Source organism: Conger conger, chromosome 13 (assembly GCF_963514075.1).
Source record: "Conger conger chromosome 13, fConCon1.1, whole genome shotgun sequence".
NCBI lineage: Eukaryota > Metazoa > Chordata > Actinopteri > Anguilliformes > Congridae > Conger > Conger conger.
In genome coordinates, this window is record NC_083772.1 from 48,186,750 (window position 1) to 48,208,457 (window position 21,708).

General features: G+C 46.4%; 2 protein-coding genes across 3 annotated transcripts in view; both read left to right on the forward strand.

Annotated features, from left to right (window-relative positions):
- Positions 1–593: 593 nt before the first annotated feature.
- Positions 594–16,458, forward strand: aifm4 (apoptosis inducing factor mitochondria associated 4). The gene is made up of 19 exons (XM_061216909.1): positions 594–863; positions 1,658–1,739; positions 4,307–4,416; positions 5,409–5,518; positions 6,848–6,892; positions 7,100–7,181; positions 7,358–7,470; positions 7,756–7,842; positions 8,261–8,352; positions 8,632–8,762; positions 8,857–8,972; positions 9,294–9,365; positions 10,052–10,115; positions 11,973–12,049; positions 14,249–14,366; positions 15,159–15,257; positions 15,371–15,446; positions 15,606–15,710; positions 16,161–16,458. Exons 1-19 carry the CDS (start codon positions 845–847, stop codon positions 16,192–16,194), a joined length of 1,632 nt encoding a protein of 543 aa, XP_061072893.1. The 5' UTR covers positions 594–844; the 3' UTR covers positions 16,195–16,458.
- Positions 16,459–19,300: 2,842 nt separating this feature from the next.
- The window catches only part of vps53 (VPS53 subunit of GARP complex), a 22,092-nt gene continuing 19,684 nt past the window's right edge, over positions 19,301–21,708 (forward strand). For both annotated transcript variants that reach the window (XM_061217039.1, XM_061217040.1), the window contains exons 1-2: positions 19,301–19,456; positions 20,181–20,261. In XM_061217039.1, coding sequence (XP_061073023.1) covers positions 19,364–19,456; positions 20,181–20,261 — 174 coding nt within the window. In that variant the 5' untranslated portion in view covers positions 19,301–19,363. The remainder of the gene's footprint in view (positions 19,457–20,180; positions 20,262–21,708) is intronic.

Below are 21,708 nucleotides of genomic sequence, written 5' to 3' on the forward strand. Positions count from 1 at the left end.
TTCCTCCCACAGTCCAAAGACATGCAGATTAGGCTGATTGGGGAGTCCCCCGTAATGGACTGGTGACCTGTCCAGGGTGTATTACCTGCTTTACAATGGCTGGCATAGGGGCATGGGCACGGGTTTGGTCTGTAGTTATGACAGCGGTAACCTACCAGGTCCAGGAGAGCTGCAGGGTCAGCAGGTTTGTTTTCACCTTAAATACAAGAACCACTTTAGACCCAAGAAACCATGTGAGGTGAGGTAGCTGTATGGCTAATAAGTGCCCAGGGCCGCCGTCAGAGGGGTGGGGGTCAACAGGGCACGTTGTCCCAAACCGTGGAGGACGGGAGCAATGGTCTGTGAACTTGTGTGAAATAGCACTGTCCTGGTTCCCTGGAATAATACAGTCATTTTGTCCAGGACCGGGCTGGACGCGCCTCTTGTGTGTGTGAGCAGTGCTGGGGGCGTGGCGGTTTCCAGGGCTACGGGATCTTATGCTATTGTATGCGGGATCTCAACTCGCTGTTCAAACAGTGTCAATAATTCAGGCAAGATATCGGATCAAACATAAACTTATCCTATTATTTCCTCTTTGTATGTCCGTGTTCATAGATCCAAGTGCAAAGCGTGAACACAAGTCGGAGCAATTGGAAATCCTTCCGTCGTTCTGCTTTCTCCTATGTGACGTGAACGCAACACTACGTCATCGCGTGCAGATTACTCTTGTCACTGAGCCTATCTGAATTCGTAGTGTTGTCGGCTACATGACTGTGGCAATGGTGCCTAGATACTGTTGCAAACTGTCAAATTGACCGATTAAACATCAAATACAAAATCGACTCGAGTCTTGGCCGTAAGTGAGATGTCTGTGAGAGAAACAGGTACGTAATATGGCTGCACGACCTTGTTACTGGAGATCTACGTCCTGTAGGTTTTCACTCCAATCCCAACAATACACGTGATGCAACAGCCAGCTAAGAGATCTCGTTGAGTCGGCAATTAATATAGGTGTATGTGCCAAATTCAGATTGAAATGAAAACCTACAGGACGGTAGATATGCATGAACAGGGTTGTGCTGCCCGCGCTATGGTTGCAGCCAGTAGTTTGAAAATGTGTGGTATATAGTATATGTGAGTCCGATAACACACCCCGATTCGACCTACCGTACTATTTTCAAATAATAACTTTGACGCTCAAGTCAATGATATAACTAAAGTGCAAGCGTCATTCTTACACAAGCGTGTTCCCTGCTGTAGCTTGTAGGCTCAACTACTGGTAGCTTGCTGGGCGATTCATCTTTTCTTATGAGACACCGATTCCCCAGTTTGTGTACCCTATTAATTTTCTTCACAACTGCATATGGTTTACTGTAATAATAATAATAAACTATATTTGAATACTTAATAACGTGAAAAATGCTTCTTAGGACGTTTTAACAATTATGACGTCATGTCCAGGCGACTATGTTTATAGCACGGGACCGGAGCTATGAGCATCTGAACGTACAGCAGTCAGCTATTGCTTGGCGTGGAAAAAGATCATCACAGGCGTGGAAAAAAATGGCGCTCAGATGGCTAGTAGCTACGAAGGACATTGTGCGTCTGGCCGCTGTGGCCAGGAATCGGCTCAGAAAGCGGACCGTTGTGAGACAGGAATATACCGGTATTTCTATAGGTGCGAGCTCCGTGGGCAAACCGCCGGACCAGGATGAAGTCACAGCGGAGGTGTGCCGGACGTCAGATCTGCAGGACGGACAGTAGGACTGATGGATACCTTACCAGTTACACAACAATCGTGCCTCTGAGAACTGTACTTAGTGACTGTGTATGGTGTGGTGTGGTGATGTGTGGTTCCCCATGCATATTGGTGTAATGTGACTCGGTTAGGGAACAATTCAAGATTAACTGAGATCCCATAGCACAGGAAACCCAACACCACTCATACTCATGGGTTGAGTGATAAAGCAGATGGTCAGGTGTGTGCAGATTGGGTGTGGTCAGACAGGTAGAGTAAGGTGGGTGTGGTCAGGTGTGTCTCCTCATCTGTAGGATGGTAGGATGGTGGAGGTGGATGGTAGAGGTGTGTGTGGTCAGCTGTGTTTCCTGGTCTGTAGGATGGTGGAGGTGGGTGTGGTCAGGTGTGTTTCCTCGTCTGCAGGATGGTGGAGGTGGAAGTGGGTGTGGTCAGATGTGTTTCCTCGTCTGTAGGATGGTGGAGGTGGGTGTGGTCAGGTGTGTTTCCTCGTCTGCAGGATGGTGGAGGTGGGTGTGGTCAGGTGTGTTTCCTCGTCTGCAGGATGGTGGAGTTGAGTGTGGTCAGGTGTCTCTTCTCGTCTGCAGGATGGTGGAGGTGGGTGTGGTCAGGTGTGTCTCCTCGTCTGCAGGATGGTGGAGGTGGGTGTGGTCAGGTGTGTCTCCTCATCTGCAGGATGGTGGAGGTGGGTGTGGTCAGGTGTCTCCTCATCTGCAGGATGGTGGAGGTGGAGGTGTGTGTGGTCAGGTGTGTCTCCTCGTCTGCAGGATGGTGGAGGTGGGTGTGGTCAGGTGTGTCTCCTCGTCTGCAGGATGGTGGAGGTGGGTGTGGTCAGGTGTGTCTCCTCGTCTGCAGGATGGTGGAGGTGTGTGTGGTCAGGTGTGTATCCTCGTCTGCAGGATTGTGGAGGTGTGTGTGGTCAGGTGTGTATCCTCGTCTGCAGGATGGTGGAGGTGTGTGTGGTCAGGTGTGTCTCCTCGTCTGCAGGATGGTGGAGGTGTGTGTGGTCAGGTGTGTCTCCTCGTCTGCAGGATGGTGGAGGTGGGTGTGGTCAGGTGTGTCTCCTCGCCTGCAGGATGGTGGAGGTGGGTGTGGTCAGGTGTGTCTCCTCGTCTGCAGGATGGTGGAGGTGTGTGTGGTCAGGTGTGTATCCTCGTCTGCAGGATGGTGGAGGTGTGTGTGGTCAGGTGTGTCTCCTCGTCTGCAGGATGGTGGAGGTGGAGGTGCGTGTGGTCAGGTGTGTCTCCTCGTCTGCAGGATGGTGGAGGTGGAGGTGTGTGTGGTCAGGTGTGTCTCCTCGTCTGCAGGATGGTGGAGGTGTGTGTGGTCAGGTGTGTCTCTTCGTCTGCAGGATGGTGGAGGTGGAGGTGGGTGTGGTCAGGTGTGTTTCCTCGTCTGCAGGATGGTGGAGGTGGGTGTGGTCAGGTGTGTCTCCTCGTCTGCAGGATGGTGGAGGTGGAGGTGCGTGTGGTCAGGTGTGTCCTCGTCTGCAGGATGGTGGAGGTGGAGGTGTGTGTGGTCAGGTGTGTCTCCTCGTCTGCAGGATGGTGGAGGTGTGTGTGGTCAGGTGTGTCTCTTCGTCTGCAGGATGGTGGAGGTGGAGGTGGGTGTGGTCAGGTGTGTTTCCTCGTCTGCAGGATGGTGGAGGTGGAAGTGGGTGTGGTCAGGTGTGTCTCCTCGTCTGTAGGATGGTGGAGGTGGGTGTGGTCAGGTGTGTTTCCTCGTCTGCAGGATGGTGGAGGTGGGTGTGGTCAGGTGTCTCCTCATCTGTAGGATGGTGGAGGTGGAGGTGGGTGGGTGTGGTCAGGTGTGTTTCCTCGTCTGCAGGATGGTGGAGTTGGGTGTGGTCAGGTGTCTCTTCTCGTCTGCAGGATGGTGGAGGTGGGTGTGGTCAGGTGTGTCTCCTCGTCTGCAGGATGGTGGAGATGTGTGTGGTCAGGTGTGTCTCCTCATCTGCAGGATGGTGGAGGTGTGTGTGGTCAGGTGTGTATCCTCGGCTGTAGGATGGTGGAGGTGGGTGTGGTCAGGTGTGTCTCCTCGTCTGCAGGATGGTGGAGGTGGGTGTGGTCAGGTGTGTCACCTCGTCTGCAGGATGGTGGAGGTGGAGGTGGAGGTGGGTGTGGTCAGGTGTCTCTCCTCGTCTGCAGGATGGTGGAGGTGGAGGTGTGTGTGGTCAGGTGTGTCTCCTCGTCTGCAGGATGGTGGAGGTGGAGGTGTGTGTGGTCAGGTGTGTCTCCTCGCCTGCAGGATGGTGGAGGTGGGTGTGGTCAGGTGTGTCTCCTCGTCTGCAGGATGGTGGAGGTGGGTGTGGTCAGGTGTGTCTCCTCGTCTGCAGGATGGTGGAGGTGTGTGTGGTCAGGTGTGTCTCCTCGTCTGCAGGATGGTGGAGGTGTGTGTGGTCAGGTGTGTCTCCTCGTCTGCAGGATGGTGGAGGTGGAGGTGTGTGTGGTCACGTGGCTCCTCGTCTGGAGGATGGTGGAGGTGGAGGTGGGTGTGGTCAGGTGTCTCTCCTTGTCTGCAGGATGGTGGAGGTGGAGGTGTGTGTGGTCAGGTGTCTCTCCTCGTCTGCAGGATGGTGGAGGTGGAGGTGGGTGAACAGCGGGTGCTGCTGGTGAGGAGTGAGGGGGAGTTCAGTGCCGTTGGGAACCTCTGCACACACTATGGTGCTCCGCTCAGCAAAGGTAGGAGTTATAGCTCGCTTCTCATACACCTGCACCTTCTCTACACCTCCTCTACACCTCTCCAGCTCCTGTGATCCCTGTGCTGGTGTGTTCTGCAGAGTTAATCCCTGCAATGCAGCTTACGGTGTGGAATCCATGACACACTTGTGGACTCCCTCCATTGTCATAGACGAACGAAATGGCTTCAACACCCACCTCCACTCCCTTGAGTGTACCACAATGTACATTTCAACTGAAGTCTTTTCACATTTCTGGGTGACTTGCTCACGCCCACATAAGATGATAGCCCACCCCACAAAATCTGCCACTGTCTAGATCCAGAAAGTGGAGATGGCAGGGAACTTGAATTCCCCCAATTATGCAAGATATTCCGCAAATTCATGTCATTATAATCACACATAGCATCCTACCCGGATTGTGAAATGTCAGTTTGCTTATGTGGCTCATATCCTAAAAACAAATTTGGCAATTTAAAATGGGGAAGCGATATGGTATAGCTCATGAAAAATGCAAATGTGATGTACGCATTAATGTACTATTTTGACAGAAATGTGTCAGAAATGTGCCACCATCTTCAACTCCATAGAGATTCACTTGATCACCTTTCATGAAAACATTGTCATGGTGTCTTGATAGGTCTGGATTCGATAGTAACTTCAAAAACCTCATACATTTGTATATGCTATACCAAACATAGACAATGCAATAGTACCAAAGTATGAAGAAAAATCTTTTAAGACTATAATGATCTTTTTTTAGGCACAAAATAGCATGCTTAAATTTGTACTTTACAGAGGTTTTTTAACTTCCTTTCACTGAAAGATTCAATGAAGCATGCGATTTGACCAGGGTTTGCATGCCACTGTACACCTGACTCAAGGAGGAATACTGCTCTAGGGGCAGCATCTAATCTGTTCATGACAAATGTTGTCATCACAACCAGGGTAACTGAAGTGATTCTGATAGAGATGATGATGCGTTTCCTGTGGCAGGTGCATTATGGGGAAGCAGGGTACGGTGTCCATGGCATGGGGCCTGCTTCAATGTTAAGACTGGAGACATAGAAGAATATCCAGGACTGGACAGTTTGGCCTGTCACAAGGTAACTGCGTTAGCATAATGATACTAGTCTATCCTGTCACAAGGTAACAGCATTAGCATAATGATACTAGTCTATCCTGTCACAAGGTAACAGCATTAGCATAATGATACTAGTCTATCCTGTCACAAGGTGACAGCATTAGCATAATGATACTTGTCTGTCCTGTCACAAGGTAACAGCATTAGCATAATGATACTAGTCTATCCTGTCACAAGGTAACAGCATTAGCATAATGATACTAGTCTATCCTGTCACAAGGTAACAGCATTAGCATAATAATACTAGTCTATCCTGTCACAAGGGAACAGCATTAGCCTAATGATACTAGTCTATCCTGTCACAAGGTAACAGCATTAGCATAATAATACTAGTCTATCCTGTCACAAGCTAACTTCATTAGCATAATGATACTAGTCTATCCTGTCACAAGGTAACAGCATTAGCATAATGATACTAGTCTATCCTGTCACAAGGTAACAGCATTAGCATAATAATACTAGTCTATCCTGTCACAAGGTAACAGCATTAGCATAATGATACTAGTCTATCCTGTCACAAGGTAACAGCATTAGCATAATAATACTAGTCTATCCTGTCACAAGGTAACAGCATTAGCATAATGATACTAGTCTATCCTGTCACAAGGTAACTGAATTAGCATAATGATACTAGTCTATCCTGTCACAAGGGAACAGCATTAGCCTAATGATACTAGTCTATCCTGTCACAAGCTAACTTCATTAGCATAATGATACTAGTCTATCCTGTCACAAGGTAACTGCATTAGCATAATGATACTAGTCTATCCTGTCACAAGGGAACAGCATTAGCCTAATGATACTAGTCTATCCTGTCACAAGGTAACTGCATTAGCATAATGATACTAGTCTATCCTGTCACAAGGTAACAGCATTAGCATAATGATACTAGTCTATCCTGTCACAAGGTAACAGCATTAGCAGAATGATACGAGTCTATCCTGTCACAAGGTAACAGCGTTAGCATAATTATACTGGTCCATCCTGTCACAAGGTAACAGCATTAGCATAATGATACTAGTCCATCCTGTCACAAGGTAACAGCATTAGCATAATGCTACTAGTCTATCCTGTCACAAGGTAACTGCATTAGCATAATGATACGAGTCTATCCTGTCTCAAGGTGACTCTCTTTGTGTCTGCAGTCAGGTCAGGTCAGTGGCGCTCAGGTTATCATGTTCTCTTGGTTGGAAGGTTTTTCATTCCTTTTTCTTTCTGTTTACAACCTTGCTGTTGAAGATTGGTCTGCAGCCATTGCTAAATCATGATTCTCTTTCCTTTGGTTTCATAGGTGACGGTTGAGAACAACAAAGTATTTGTGTCGATTAGCAGAAAGGTAAATGGAAATTATCAGATTTTCTTAGTTTGCATAGATGTATTTAGATATGCACGTATAGTATGCATTACATTTTTTTATAGGCAGAATCAAACACTCAACCTCCCCCAACAGAAATCCACAATGAGAGAAAATGAATAAACAAATTAATGACTGAATAAATGCGTAACTATAAACTGAAGCACATTTTTCCACTGTTCCCCACAGTCCCTGAAGCAGGTTAAACGGGTGAAGCCAATGGGCTGCAGGGTGGCAGAGGTGAACCACACGGTGCTGCTGATTGGAGGAGGTGATGAGGGGGTGGGGGGCTCCAAACGGGTTGCTTACCTCACAGTTCGGACTGGGAATTCAGCTTGATTCGGCAGTACAATTCTCCCTGCCACTATATTCCTGTCTGAAGGACAGAACACAGATTAGACTGATCTGGAATATGAATATAGTCATGTGACTTGTTTATGGACGCAGGCCCCGCCTCTTTGTTGTGTGCTGAGACGCTGCGGCAAGAGAACTATGGAGGCAGAATCGTCATGGTGAGCAGTGAAGACCTGCTGCCCTACGACAGAACCAAGCTGAGCAAGGTGCGCTTAAGGGCGGGAAAATAGGACATTCACACACAAATAGGACTACATGTGTGACATTCACACACAAATAGGACTACATGTGTGACATTCACACACAAATAGGACTACATGTGTGACATTCACACACGAATAGGACTACATGTGTGACATTCACACACGAATAGGACTGCATGTGTGATATTTGTACACAAATATGACTTCAGATGTGATATTCACACACAAGGACCGCAGATTTTTGAAGTGGCATGTGGACGGAAGTACTGAAGGTCTTACCCGTCTCAGGTGTTGAATGTGGACTGGAACAGCATTCTCTTAAGGCAGAGGGAGTTTTTCCAGCAACATGACATCGAGGTGTGGACTCAGAAACAGGTATGGAAGTTCAGAAATGGTTAAAGAAGTTCAGAAACGGGTAAGCAAGTTAGCATTCCAAGATAGTACAGTCATTACTTTATGCTGAGCTACCTATAAGCAAATGCACACAGTGACTTAATTCAGTAACTGCAGATTAATTTGAGCAATGAGGGCTATAGCCAGGAGGTGTTACAGGAAGTGCAATGACACTGTTGGGCTGCCCAGTAAGGCATTCTTTTAATACTCACAGTATAATACAGTCTGTCTGTGTTCATGTAATGTACTGTCTGTCTGTGTTCATGTAATATACTGTTTGTATTTATGTAATGTACTGTATTGGCTTGTGAAATCAGGTGGCTGGAAATGTAATGCCTGGAGGATTGTGATTGGCTCTTTGGTTTGAGTTGTTTGTGCTATCTGATTGGTTGGTGTGCAGGTGGAGTCCGTGGATACGAAGCAGGGGTCAGTGACTCTGAGTGACGGTTCAGTGCTTCACTATGACCAGCTCCTTATCGCAACGGGCTGCAGGTCTCTCTCTTCTCCCACCCTTCCATCACTTTCTCACTCCCATCTCTCATTCTCCCAGAAAACACTGTAGTTACAGCGTACAGCATTGACAGTGAAGGCCTGTTAGTGCAGTACCCTGCAGTGCGGTAGTGTGCCGTTACAGTGGAGATCTGCAGTGCACTAGTGTGCAGTTACAGTGGAGATCTGTTTGTGCAGTATTCTGCAGTGCAGTAGTGTGCAGTCACAGTGAAGGTGTGTAACTGCAGTATTCTGCTGTAAGCGGTCCCCTTCCTGCCCTAGGCCTCGGCCAATCAGCTGCCCCGGTGCAGACCTGAGGGGGGTGAGGGTGCTGCAGACTGCAGCCGACGCCCTGGACATCCACCAGGCCTGCCAGGGCCGCAAGGCCGTCATCATAGGCTCCTCCTTCATCGGTAACCCAGCCTGCCAGCATAGCGGCTTCCAGCCTTTGTGTGTATGTGTTTGAGTGATTGAAAGGCTGTGAAGGGTTCGCCTCTCTATGTGCAGGTATGGAGGTGGCCTCTTACCTGCAGGATAAGGCCTCCAGTGTGGCTGTGGTGAGCAGCAGCGAGGTCCCCTATCAGAGAACCCTGGGGACTGAGATCGGCAGAGCAACTATGAAGGTCAGACAGCCCCCCTGACGCCACTCACCCCTGACCTCTGACCCATGATCCCACCCCCTCTGAGCTCTCACCCCAACCCATAACCCCACTCACCCATGACCTCTGACACTTGGCCCTGCCCCCTGACCCTACTCACCCTGACCCCTAATCCCACTCACCCATGACCACTGATCCGTCTCAACTCCACTTGCCCAAAAAATGAAAAAAACGATGCATCGTGCATAGTCTTACAAGTGAACAGTGAGCTTGCTGTTGGGAGCCATTTTGGAGATGTTGTGGTTGATTCCCACAGTAACAGGTGTTTTTTTTTTCTTGCTGCAGATGCTCGGAGAAAAGAAGGTGGAGTTCTACATGTGTGATGGCGTGGCGGAGATCAGAGGAGAGAATGGGCAGGTACCACGAGGGGAGGAGGAAGTGTATTATTTAACCACACGTTTGTGGGCCAGTGTCTTTACACAGGATGATTCATAGGGACCCAATCCCTATGAATCAGCCTGCATATATATGCAGGCAGATATACAGTCAGGTCCATAAATGTTGGGACATCGACACAATTCTCCTTTTTTTGGCTCTATACACCACCACAATGGATTTGAAATGAAACTAACAAGATATGCTTTAACTGCAGACTTTGAGGGTATTTACATCCAAATCAGGTGAACGGTGTAGGAATTACAACAGTTTGTATATGTGCCTCCCACTTTTTAAGGGATTGGGATGGAACTAAATTAAAGCTGAAAGTCTGCAGTTAAAGCACATCTTGTTCGTTTCATTTCAAATCCTTTGTGGTGGTATATAGAGCCAAAAAGATGAGAATTGTGTCGATGTCCCAATATTTATGGACCTGACTGTATATATATATGCAGACTGATTCATAGGGACTGAGTTTAGACTGACTCATAGTGGCTGGGTTTAGAGAGTGCGTGTGTGTGTGTGTGTGTGTGTATGTATGTGTATGTATATAGTATATACTGTATATGCAGCCTGACTCATAGTGGCTGGGCTAAGATGCTGTGTCCCTAAGTGCCCCTAAAGAGCCATTGGCAGGTGATGCTGATAAAGGGGTGTTTTCTCTTTAGGTGAGAGAGGTGGTGCTGAAGAGTGGGATTGTGCTGCCAGCTGATGTGGTTGTCGTGGGGATTGGTAAGTGCTGCCAGCTGATGTGGTTGTCGTGAGCATTTGTAAGTGCTGCCAGCTGATGTGGTTGTCGTGGGGATTGGTAAGTGCTGCCAGCTGATGTGGTTGTCGTGGGGATTGGTAAATGCTGTAGCTGACTTGGTTGTCGTGGGGATTGGTAAGTGCTGTAGCTGACTTGGTTGTCGTGGGGATTTGTAAGTGCCGTAGCTGATGAGGTTGTCGTGGGGATTTGTAAGTGCCGTAGCTGATGAGGTTGTCGTGGGGATTGGTAAGTGCTGCCAGCTGATGTGGTTGTCGTGGGGATTGGTAAGTGCTGTAGCTGATGTGGTTGTCGTGGGGATTGGTAAGTGCTGTAGCTGACTTGGTCGTCGTGGGGATTTGTAAGTGCTGTAGCTGACTTGGTTGTCATGGGGATTTGTAAGTGCCGTAGCTGATGAGGTTGTCGTGGGGATTGGTAAGTGCTGTAGCTGATGAGGTTGTCGTGGGGATTGGTAAGTGCTATAGCTGATGTGGTTGTCCTGGGGATTGGTAAGTGCTGTAGCTGATGTGGTTGTCGTGGGGATTGGTAAGTGTTGCCAGCTGATGTGGTTGTCGTGGGGATTTGTAAGTGCTGCAGCTGATGAGGTTCTCGTGGGGATTGGTAAATGCTGTAGCTGACTTGGTTATCGTGGGGATTGGTAAGTGCTGTAGCTGACTTGATTGTCGTGGGGATTTGTCAGTGCCGTAGCTGATGAGGTTGTCGTGGGGATTGGTAGCTGATGTGGTTGTTGTGGGGATTGGTAAGTGCTGTAGCTGATGTGGTTGTCGTGGGGATTGGTAAGTGCTGTAGCTGACTTGGTTGTCGTCGGGATTGGTAAGTGCTGTAGCTGATGAGGTTGTCGTGGGGATTGGTAAGTGCTGTAGCTGATGAGGTTGTCGTGGGGATTGGTAAATGCTGTTGCTGACTTGGTTGTCGTGGGGATTGGTAAGTGCTGTAGCTGACGTGGTTGTCGTGGGGATTGGTAAGTGCCGTAGCTGACGTGGTTGTCGTGGGGATTGGTAAGTGCTGTAGCTGATGAGGTTGTCGTGGGGATTGGTAAGTGCTGTAGCTGATGAGGTTGTCGTGGGGATTGGTAAATGCTGTTGCTGACTTGGTTGTCGTGGGGATTGGTAAGTGCTGTAGCTGACGTGGTTGTCGTGGGGATTGGTAAGTGCCGTAGCTGACGTGGTTGTCGTGGGGATTGGTAAGTGCTGTAGCTGATGAGGTTGTTGTGGGGAGTGGCGGGTCCTTCTGCCTTTACACAAAATGCCCTTACACTTAAGAACACATCATGTGCCAATACACCTCAATTAGACCAACTGTCCTACTGTGGATAACAGAAAGATCTCTAAATATTACCCACAAATCCCTCCCCACACACCTGTCACACTACCCGCTATAAATGGCAGACTGTCTTACCTTTATATAACTTTATATATAAGTATCATGTTCTGTTTCAGGGCGGCATGGATGGTGCAGTGGGTAGCACTGCCCCCTCACAGCAAGGAGGTCCTGGGTTCGAATCCCCGTCGGCCGGGCCTCTCTGTGCGGAGTTTGCATGTTCTCCCCGTGTTTGCGTGGGTTTCCTCTGGGTACTCCAGTTGCCTCCCACAGTCCAAAGACGTGCAGGTTAGGCTGATTGGAGAGTCTAAATTGCCCGTAGGTATGAGTGTGTGAGTGAATGGTGTGTGTACCCTGCGACGGACTAGCGACCTGTCCAGGGTATATTCCTGCCTTTCGCCCAATGTGTGCTGGGATAGGCTCCAGCCCCCCTGCGACCCTGTTCAGGATAAGCGGGTTCAGATAATGGATGGATGGATGGATGGATGGATGTTCTGTTTCAGGTGTCACCCCCAATACTGACTTCCTGCAAGGCGGTGCTGTGGAGCTGGATTCCAGGCAAGCTGTGATTGCAGACAAGGTATGCATTATCTGCAGTGATAATGTCCTCTTTTCATAAATGTCTTATTTATGTGATTATCTAATCAGCCAATTGTGTGGCAGCAGTGCAATGCATACAATCATGTAGATACGGGTCAGGAGCTTTAGTTAATGTTCACATCAACCATCAGAATGGGGGAAAGATTTCATCTTCGTAACTTTGACTGTGGAATGCTGATCTCTTGGGATTTTCAACCACACTAGTCTCTAGAGTTTGCAAAGAATCCAAAGAAATCCAGTGAGTAGCAGTTCTACAGACAGAAATGCCTTGTTAATGAGATATGTCAGAGGAGAATGGCCAGACTGTTCAAGACTGACAGGAAGGTGACGGTAACGCAAATAACCACACATTACAACAGTAGTATACAGAAGAGCATCTCTGAACACACAACGCATCATAACTCGTAAGTAAATTGGCTACAGCAGTGGAAGTCTAAAAAATAAATACCTAATAAAGTGCTCGGTGAGTGCATATTATAAATATAAATGGGAAAGGGTTTAAAGGCATACTATGCAGGGTTTAATTACTTTCTTCGCTCCTGTGTTAATAATAAAAATGTCTCCTCAGTTCTCAACCCCGCCTACACTTGCAGCTGACAGAAACACAGACACTAGATATTTTGCTCTGTTGCTATGTTTGTAACATCATATTGCAGACTGCTGAAAGTCTCCTGTGTCTCTTTCAAAAATACAGAAATGGCTGTATTCATACCAGTCAAGCAGTCACCAGTCCCATGGAAAAACTCCCAAATTGCCTCATGCAGCAAAGTTACAGGGTAGCTGGCCTTAGCTTAGTGGTGATGGCATGGAGGAATGCTAAACACTGCATAGCTCGAGCTGCACCACTGGATTTTGTTCTAGCCTGCCTGGAAGCACAGCAACATTCTGTAACATATTTATTCATAGTATTTTTTTGCATCCTTACAAAGTCAAGATTTGTGTATTTATTGCAGTAAAATTGTATGCCACTCCCACTGCATAACCTAATTAGAGGCCCCTTCCCCCAGCAGACTTGGGAAGTGGACCTCCAGGCTGCACCCTACCTGCCAGCCCCCGTGCCAACACAGGCACAACAACGACCGCACATTCACCAATATATACATATACAATATATGCAATATATACTGAAAATTCAATGCGTTTCTCTGTCATATTGTCGAATTGCAGTCGCATCCGGGAAAAAAATCCATAACTTATCCAGGATAGTAGGATCTTCAGACTGGCTGTAACCTAGCTAATGATGGACCCACGGGGCCATCATGGCCATCAAGCTGCCATTCCCAAACACAACTGAATTTAGTTACTGAACGCACTACACTAGTAACAGCAGCTACCTAATGTTACTGAACACACTACGCTAGTAACAGCAGCTACCTAATGTTACAGAACACACTACGCTAGTAATAGCAGCTACCTAATGTTACTGAACACTGCCCAGCCTCTTGGTTGGTGTCACCAAGGAAATCCTATCTCTCCAACTCTAACCCAGCTGAAAACACTACTGTAACTGCCAGTCCATACACGTTACCTCTTCTCCTTCTTCTCCTATTGGCCACTTGCTTTTCAGATACAGCCGACAAAGAAAAAAGGGCCAGGCCTAGAAATGTCCTGAACACTTTTTAGAATAACAAATACAGGCAGACTAGACTAAATTATTGGACAGAAGTGAACACAGACACAGGTTGCCATGACTGAGCATGACTGTTTTAAAATATTTTGGGAAATGGTAAATGATACAGGGGCGACATGGCTCAGGCAGTAAGAGCAGTCATCTGGCAGTCGGAGGGTTGCCGGTTCGATCCCCCGCCCGGGCTGTGTCGAAGTGTCCCTGAGCAAGACACCTAACCCCCAAATGCTCCTGACGAGCTGGTCGGCGCCTTGCATGGCAGCCAATCGCCGTTGGTGTATGAATGGGTGAATGAGAAGCATCAATTGTACAGCGCTTTGGATAAAGGCGTTATATAAATGCCAACCATTTACCATTTACCAAAATATTTTCAGGGTGGAAATCCTGCATAGTATGCCTTTAAGCTGTGACATAGTTTTTGCAGTCACAGACCAACTTAGGACCAAATCAAAGCATTAGAAGGACTGAAAGCATGCAGTCTATTCCGGTGCCTGGTGTGTGGTCACGTGGTCAGCATGGCGGCCGTGATTGGCTTTGTGTCTTTCTCTGTAGTTCATGAGGACCACTGTGCCCAATGTTTTCTCTGCTGGTGATGTCACCTCCTTCCCTCTCAGCCTGCGTGGGAACCAGAGGGTTAACATCGGCCACTGGCAGCTAGCACAAGCCCAGGGTACAGTAGTCACTGCAGACTGGCAGCATAGTAAACCCCATATCACGGCTACAGTGAACAATGGGATCCGCACCATAGAGCTTCCACTGTAGAACTGACACCATAGAGCTTCCACTGTAGAGCCAGCACCATAGAGCTTCCAGTGCAGAACCAGCACCATAGAGCTCCCACTGTAGAACTGACACCATAGAGCTTCCACTGTAGAACCAGCACCATAGAGCTTCCAGTCCAGAACCAGCACCATAGAGCTCCCACTGTAGAACTGACACCATAGAGCTTCCACTGTAGAACCAGCACCATGGAGCTTCCAGTGCAGAACCAGCACCATAGAGCTCTCACTGTAGAACCAGCACCATAGAGCTTCCACTCTAGAACCAGCACCATAGAGCTTCCAGTGCAGAACCAGCACCATAGAGCTTCCAGTATAGAACTGACACCATAGAGCTCCCAATGCAGAACTGACACCATAGAGCTCCCACTGTAGAACTGACACAATAGAGCTTCCACTGTAGAACCAGCACCATAGCGCTCCCACTGTAGAACCAGCACCATAGAGCTTCCAGTGCAGAACCAGCACCATAGAGCTTCCACTGTAGAACCAGCACCATAGAGCTTCCACGGCAGAACCAGCACCATAGAGCTTCCAGTATAGAACTGACACCATAGAGCTTCCAATGCAGAACTGACACCATAGAGCTTCCATTGTAGAACAAGCACCATAGATCTTCCCTGTAGAACCAGGACGATAGAGCTCTCCAGCACTAACTGCTCTGTTCTTCGGGGTGTGGTCAGGGAGGATTGCTGCATTAAACATGCTGAATCGCCAGGTTCAGCTGAACTCTATACCCTTCTTCTGGACTGTGCTGCTTGGCAAAAGCCTCCGATACACAGGTGAGTCCTGTGGTGATACTGGTACCTTTTTACAGCTAACTGACAATCTAATTATGTTTTTTAACATGAACCAGAGTGAAATAAAGAATATTTATATTTCTGCTTCATTGCAGGCTATGGTGAAGGATATACTGATATTGTGCTGAAAGGAAAAGTTGAAGAAATGAAATTTCTGGCATTTTATATCAAGTAAGGAAACAGATGACTTTCTGTTCAAACATCAGTGGTCTCAGAGTTTGGGCATGTGGTTTAGTGCTGAGGGCTTGGAAATGCTGGTTTAAGCCACTGACTATATGGATGTCTCTGCACTGGTCAGACTATGCTCAGACTTCCACTCGGTGTAAGCAGGGACGGGGAAGTGGTGGCCGCAGCCAGCTTGAACCATGACCCCGCAGTTTCCCAGGTAGCAGAGAGGATGGCGGCAGGGAAGCTGATCACAAAGGCCCAAGCAGAGTGAGTCTCCGTGAGTGTGTGTGTGTGTGTGTGCGTCTGTTTGTGTTTGTGTGTGTGTGCGTGTGTGTCTGTCTGTCTGTCTGTCTGTCTGTCTGTCTGGGTCTCTGTGTGTGTATATATGTATGTGTGTGTGTCTGTGTGCGTGCGTGTGTGTGTGTCTGTCTGTGTGTGGGTGTGTGTGTGTCTGTCCGTGTCTGTGTCTGTCTGTTCGTGTGTGTGTGTCTGTGTCTGTGTGTGTCTGTTTGTGTTTGTGTGTGTGTCTGTGTGTGTGTGTGTGTGTGTGTCTGTCTGTGTGTGTCTGTGTGTGTCTGTGTGTTTCTGTTTGTGTTTGTGTGTGTGTGTGTCTGTCCGTGTCTGTGTCTGTGTGTCTGTTTGTGTTTGTGTGTGTCTGTGTGCATGTCTGTGTCTGTGTCTGTGTGACACTGGTCTGTCTCCTCTCTTGTTTCTCAGATCTGAGGACCTGAGCTGGCTGACACTCCCCTGACCCCTGACCCCTGACCTGCAGACATGCAGGCGGTATTCTCTCCTCCCTCTCAGGCAGCATAGCAATGCTGCGGTTACTATGGTGCCTGTGATGTACTACAGAAGCAGGGTTGTCTACCCCAATACTACAGCATATATTTGAGATCTGTGCTTCTGTTTGTCGGACGTGTCCGGAGTGGTGTTTTCAGAAGCAGTGAGTTACCTATTGGTATCAGCATCTATGGTAGCAACACTCAACTGAATGTATTAAACTGTTTTCAGTGGCTTTGTGTCTTTAACACTGCTATGATGGTCAGTGTGTTACCATAAAACCATTGGACCCTGTGGGTCAGTCCATTGCAGCAGTAGAAATCCAACCTGGGGCAGCCATCACTTAGAGATTGCTGTCCTTTTCCTACCATGAGAAATGTCTCAGTGATGGCTGATGGCATCATGATTTTGCAGATTTGTCAAGGAAAAAGGCTCCACAGGCATAATTTTGGATGAATTGGAAACGAGTTACGGGAGATGAGAATGTGGCAAAGCAGTCATAGATGCTGTGCTCTCAGAAGCTGTGTGTAACAGGGCAGAAACAGCCTGTGCAGCTCTGCTGTGGGTAACAGGGCAGAAACAGGCTGTGCAGTGCTGCTGTGTGTAACAGGGCAGAAACAGCCTGTGCAGCTCTGCTGTGGGTAACAGGGCAGAAACAGGCTGTGCAGTGCTGCTGTGTGTAACAGGGCAGAAACAGCCTGTGCAGCTCTGCTGTGGGTAACAGGGCAGAAACAGGCTGTGCAGTGCTGCTGTGTGTAACAGGGCAGAAACAGCCTGTGCAGCTCTGCTGTGGGTAACAGGGCAGAACAGTCTGTGCAGTGCTGCTGTGTGTAACAGGGCAGAAACAGCCTGTGCAGCTCTGCTGTGGGTAACAGGGCAGAAACAGCCTGTGCAGTGCTGCTGTTCTGTGGTTTTAAAGAATGCCCCTTCCCCAGCTACTGATCACGTAACATGTTTGACTGCTTAGCCACTTTAGTGACTTATAAACTAAAATGATCACATTTTCTTTTAAATTAGTAACTGTTATGAATATACAGTACTGTGTGAAAGTCATAGGCACATGTAATTGTTTTGCAGTTTTATAAGAAAATCAGCTGGCAGGTTGTTCCAAGCATATTGGAGAACTTGCCAAAGTTCTTCTGCAGACTTTGGCTGTCTCGCTTGCTTCTAGCTATCCTGGTAATCCGACCCAATCCCCACAGCCTCACACAAGTTTTTATCTGAAAAGTTGTCCATCATTTAATGTTACTTTATTTAATGAAATACCAAAATAAATTCCATCCATCCATCCATCCATTCATTATCTGAACCCGCTTATCCTGATCAGGGTCGCAGGGGGGCTGGAGCCTATCCCAGCATACATTGGGCGAAAGGCAGGAATACACCCTGGACAGGTCGCCAGTCCATCGCAGGGCACACGCACCATTCACTCACACACTCATGCCTACGGGCAATTTAGACTCTCCAATCGGCCTAACCTGCATGTCTTTGGACTGTGGGAGGAAACCGGAGTACCCGGAGGAAACCCACGCAGACACGGGGAGAACATGCAAACTCCGCACAGAGAGGCCCCGGCCGACGGGGATTCGAACCCAGGACCTCCTTGCTGTGAGGCGGCAGTGCTACCCACTGCACCATCCGTGCCGCCCTGAAACAGAACATGATACTTATATATAAAGTTATATAAAGGTAAGACAGTCTGCCATTTATAGCGGGTAGTGTGACAGGTGTGTGGGGAGGGATTTGTGGGTAATATTTAGAGATCTTTCTGTTATCCACAGTAGGACAGTTGGTCTAATTGAGGTGTATTGGCACATGATGTGTTCTTAAGTGTAAGGGCATTTTGTGTAAAGGCAGAAGGACCCGCCACTCCCCATTTATTGGAAAATAAATTATGTTTGGATCTCAAATCTAATCACACTAATGTAGAAAACAAAAAAATAGTATACATCTATATACCAAATGTATATTTAAAAATCTAGAGTGCCTAAATCTTTTGTGCACAGTACAGTATATGATGGATAATGGTGGTAGCTGCACAAATTATACCATTTTTATTTATTTATTTGTTTTTTGGTATTGAGAAGAGTATTGTAAAGGAGAATGTTTGCTGGACTTTAATTGTCCATAGACATCCATTAATTTTGGACAGAAGGCCTGCTGGAGCCATTGGGATGACTAATCTGCAGAATGTTGGAATAATAATCCTTCTGTTTGAGGTTGGGTGTATCAGAGTTAAACACAAGAGAATGGGTTCTGTGGAATCAGCCCCAGAGAAAATACACCTCGCATGAAGAAACGATAAGTGATAATCATAAGAAATGAAAGTGGTGGAATGAGGCAAAGTGCTGATAAAAGGCTGGTTGAGTGAGTGATGCATGAGACAGTGAATGGATATAAACCACCAGGGCATTCTGCAGTTTGTTTGTAGAGGGGACAGTGCCTATGCAGTTTAACATTTGTAATACACACATCTTGCAAGAGTTACAACATGTATCAATACTTTAGTATTGATGGTATAAAGTATATGTAGTATTAAGTAAATAAAATATAGAAAAATTATTTCTGCATTACTTCTATGTATATTTGATGTTTAGTATATTGTCCCTGTCTTAGCTTTTCCTGAAAGGTTCTCCTCCATGTGAAGAGGGCTATGTGATACTGTACAGGTCCAATCTTGGAGATATTAAAACGAGCAAAATATAAATAATAATAAAGTAATACAAACATATTGCAAGAGTTGTATCATTTAAAATGTGTTTTTGTGCAACTGCTGAGAATAAAGAAACGGTGTGTACATGTCTTCGTCATTCGTATTGTTTTCACAAGATATTAATACTATTGTTCTTCCTCTGCAACATTAAATGGCTTCATCTGCTACATTTTTTCCTCACTAAACATTTATAAAAATGGAATTTCTGAAAATTGAGATTGAGAATAGTTTTGCGCTGTCAGAAGCTTTAATGTTAATACTATCAAATGTGCTGTGACATACCTGCCATTGGGACGAGCGTAGCCTTTCAAAATTAAAAAGTGACGTCAACTCTAGAACCTCCAGTATCCCAGAAGCCCCGTGTTTGAGGAAGTTTGCTGCTGTGAGCTTCTGCCAGCCTGTCTAGGAGCGGCTGGCTGTTGTTAATATGTCAGTGATGGAGGACGAAGAACTGGAGTTCGCTGATGATTTGGAAGCAATCCTGCATCTCACGCCTGAGGTGCAGCTAGCCATAGATCAGGTAACTTAGGAGTCATGGAACAAGGATGCAGACGTTAGCTATGCATAAACCCTTTCTGTAGCTCGCTAGCGTTGCCAGGTCATCTTGACTGGATTCTCAACCATTGCTTGTGCAACTAAATAATCGTCCTCGATGTGATCAGTAAACGCACGGGCAGGCGGGGAATTGAACATTCTGGAGATCCGCGATGTTTGTTCGTTGCATATTTAATGATATGTGGCGTAGTCTGCTCCGGCCAAAGCGACAGCAGCCGACTACCTGCTGTACCACTGAAATTTCAGCAGCTGACCAATGACGCCCCGTTTATATTCTCATTGACTATCCGCGTTGTTTCAGGGATAGTTCATACTGTTCTTCTAGTGTGTCAATTCGAATGTCACGTGCCAGTTTGTCTGACAAATTCCTTGAAGCGGTTCATATGGAGAGTTGTCTACCAAATGATAGAAGGCCCGACAGGGACCATTTCGTATGTAGACCGCTAAGGTGCGGTTTCGTTCTTGAACAGGGCTAAGAAATCTATATGCCCCCGATGTGAACTCTGTCCGTTGCTGCAGGTTACAGAGCATTGTCTATATATATATATATATATATATAATATATATATATATATATATAGATAGATAGATATACACAGATACACACACACACACACATACACATACACACACTGTGCTGTTTATTGCTAGCTATATTGTGCGCGCATTTAACCAACATGTATGTTTAGGTTTTTCCCAGTCAGGATCCGTTGGATAGAGCGGATTTCAACGCGGTGGAGTACATCAACACATTGTTTCCGACCGAGCAGGTAAGGTGACTGATGCAAAAAGTAGCGTTGGTGTGATTAGTTTGTACATGAAGAGATTTCGTCTTGGATTAACAATAAGCCAATGTAGTGAATAACGGTAGCGAATTCACTTTCAAATTAACGTATTTTGCATAATTATTTCCAAGATTCTGCCAGAATAATCACCCTGCATATTTACGAATAATGTTTCATATACGCCTGTTGTCTTTTTATCCTGGACTGGTTTGAATGAATTACTAACTGGATGCTATGATGATGATTTCACTTCATGAAATCTCAATAAACTGTCCAATTAATTAATGAATCCTTCCATAGGGAATACATCGCCACATAATATGAATAAAAAGGCTAAAATGAAAACTAATGACGTACTAAATGTTTGGGTACATAGTCCAGGTGTGTTTTACGTCCTGGCCTTCTGGAATAAAGTTCCATTGGATCGGATTGTTGATGTTATTCCAAAACATCAACAATCTAATCGGACTAACCGAGTTAGTGAGGTATATGAATGTTTCTGTGAATAATGCTGGTTGATAAATGATTATGTGAAGAAAATCTTTTACTTCAGTTGTTTTTATTATTTTTATTGTTGTTTCATTATCCTTCCACTACGCTGTTATTTTTGAAAAGCATAACATGACATCTTTAAGAAACAAAGAATGCTGTTGGTTTGTTTCTTGCAAACACTGGATATTGTTCTTGCAACAATACTATAAGCAGTATTCAGGCCCAAATAATGTGTAATGTGTTGGTATCGAGAGGGTTTGCTGATGAGTTGCAGTGTTGCAGTGGTATACATTGTAAAGCAGTGTTTGGTGTTGTGCTGGTCCAGAGAGTTATTATTATATATACATTGCAGTGTGTTGGTTATGTTATTGGCATTGTGCCCTCAGTAAGCCTTGGATGCTGTATTATGCTGATGTACAGTACTGTGCAAAGGTTTTCGGCAGGTGTGAAAAAATGCTGTAAAGTAAGAAATGTTAATAGTTTACTTTTTATTAATTAACAAAATGCAAAGTGAGTGAACAGAAGAAAAATCTAAATCAAATCATTATTTGGTGTGACCACCCTTTGCCTTCAAACCAGCATCAGTTCTTCTAGGTATACTTGCACAAAGTCAGGGATTTTATAGCAAGCATATAGCCTAGTGTGTGATTAACCAAGTATACCAAACAGGCACTAATGATCATCAATTTAATATGTAGGTTGAAACACAATCATTAACTGAAACAGAAACAGCTGTGTAGGAGGGCTAAAACTGGGTGAGGAACAGCCAAACTCTGCTTCCAAGGTGAGGTTGCTGAAGACAGTTTAATATCAGAAGTCATACACCGTGGCAAGACTGAGCACAGCAACAAGACACAAGGTAGTTATACTGCATCAGCAAGGTCTCTCAGGCAGAAATTTCAAGGCAGACAGGGGTTTCCAGATGTGCTATCCAAGCTCT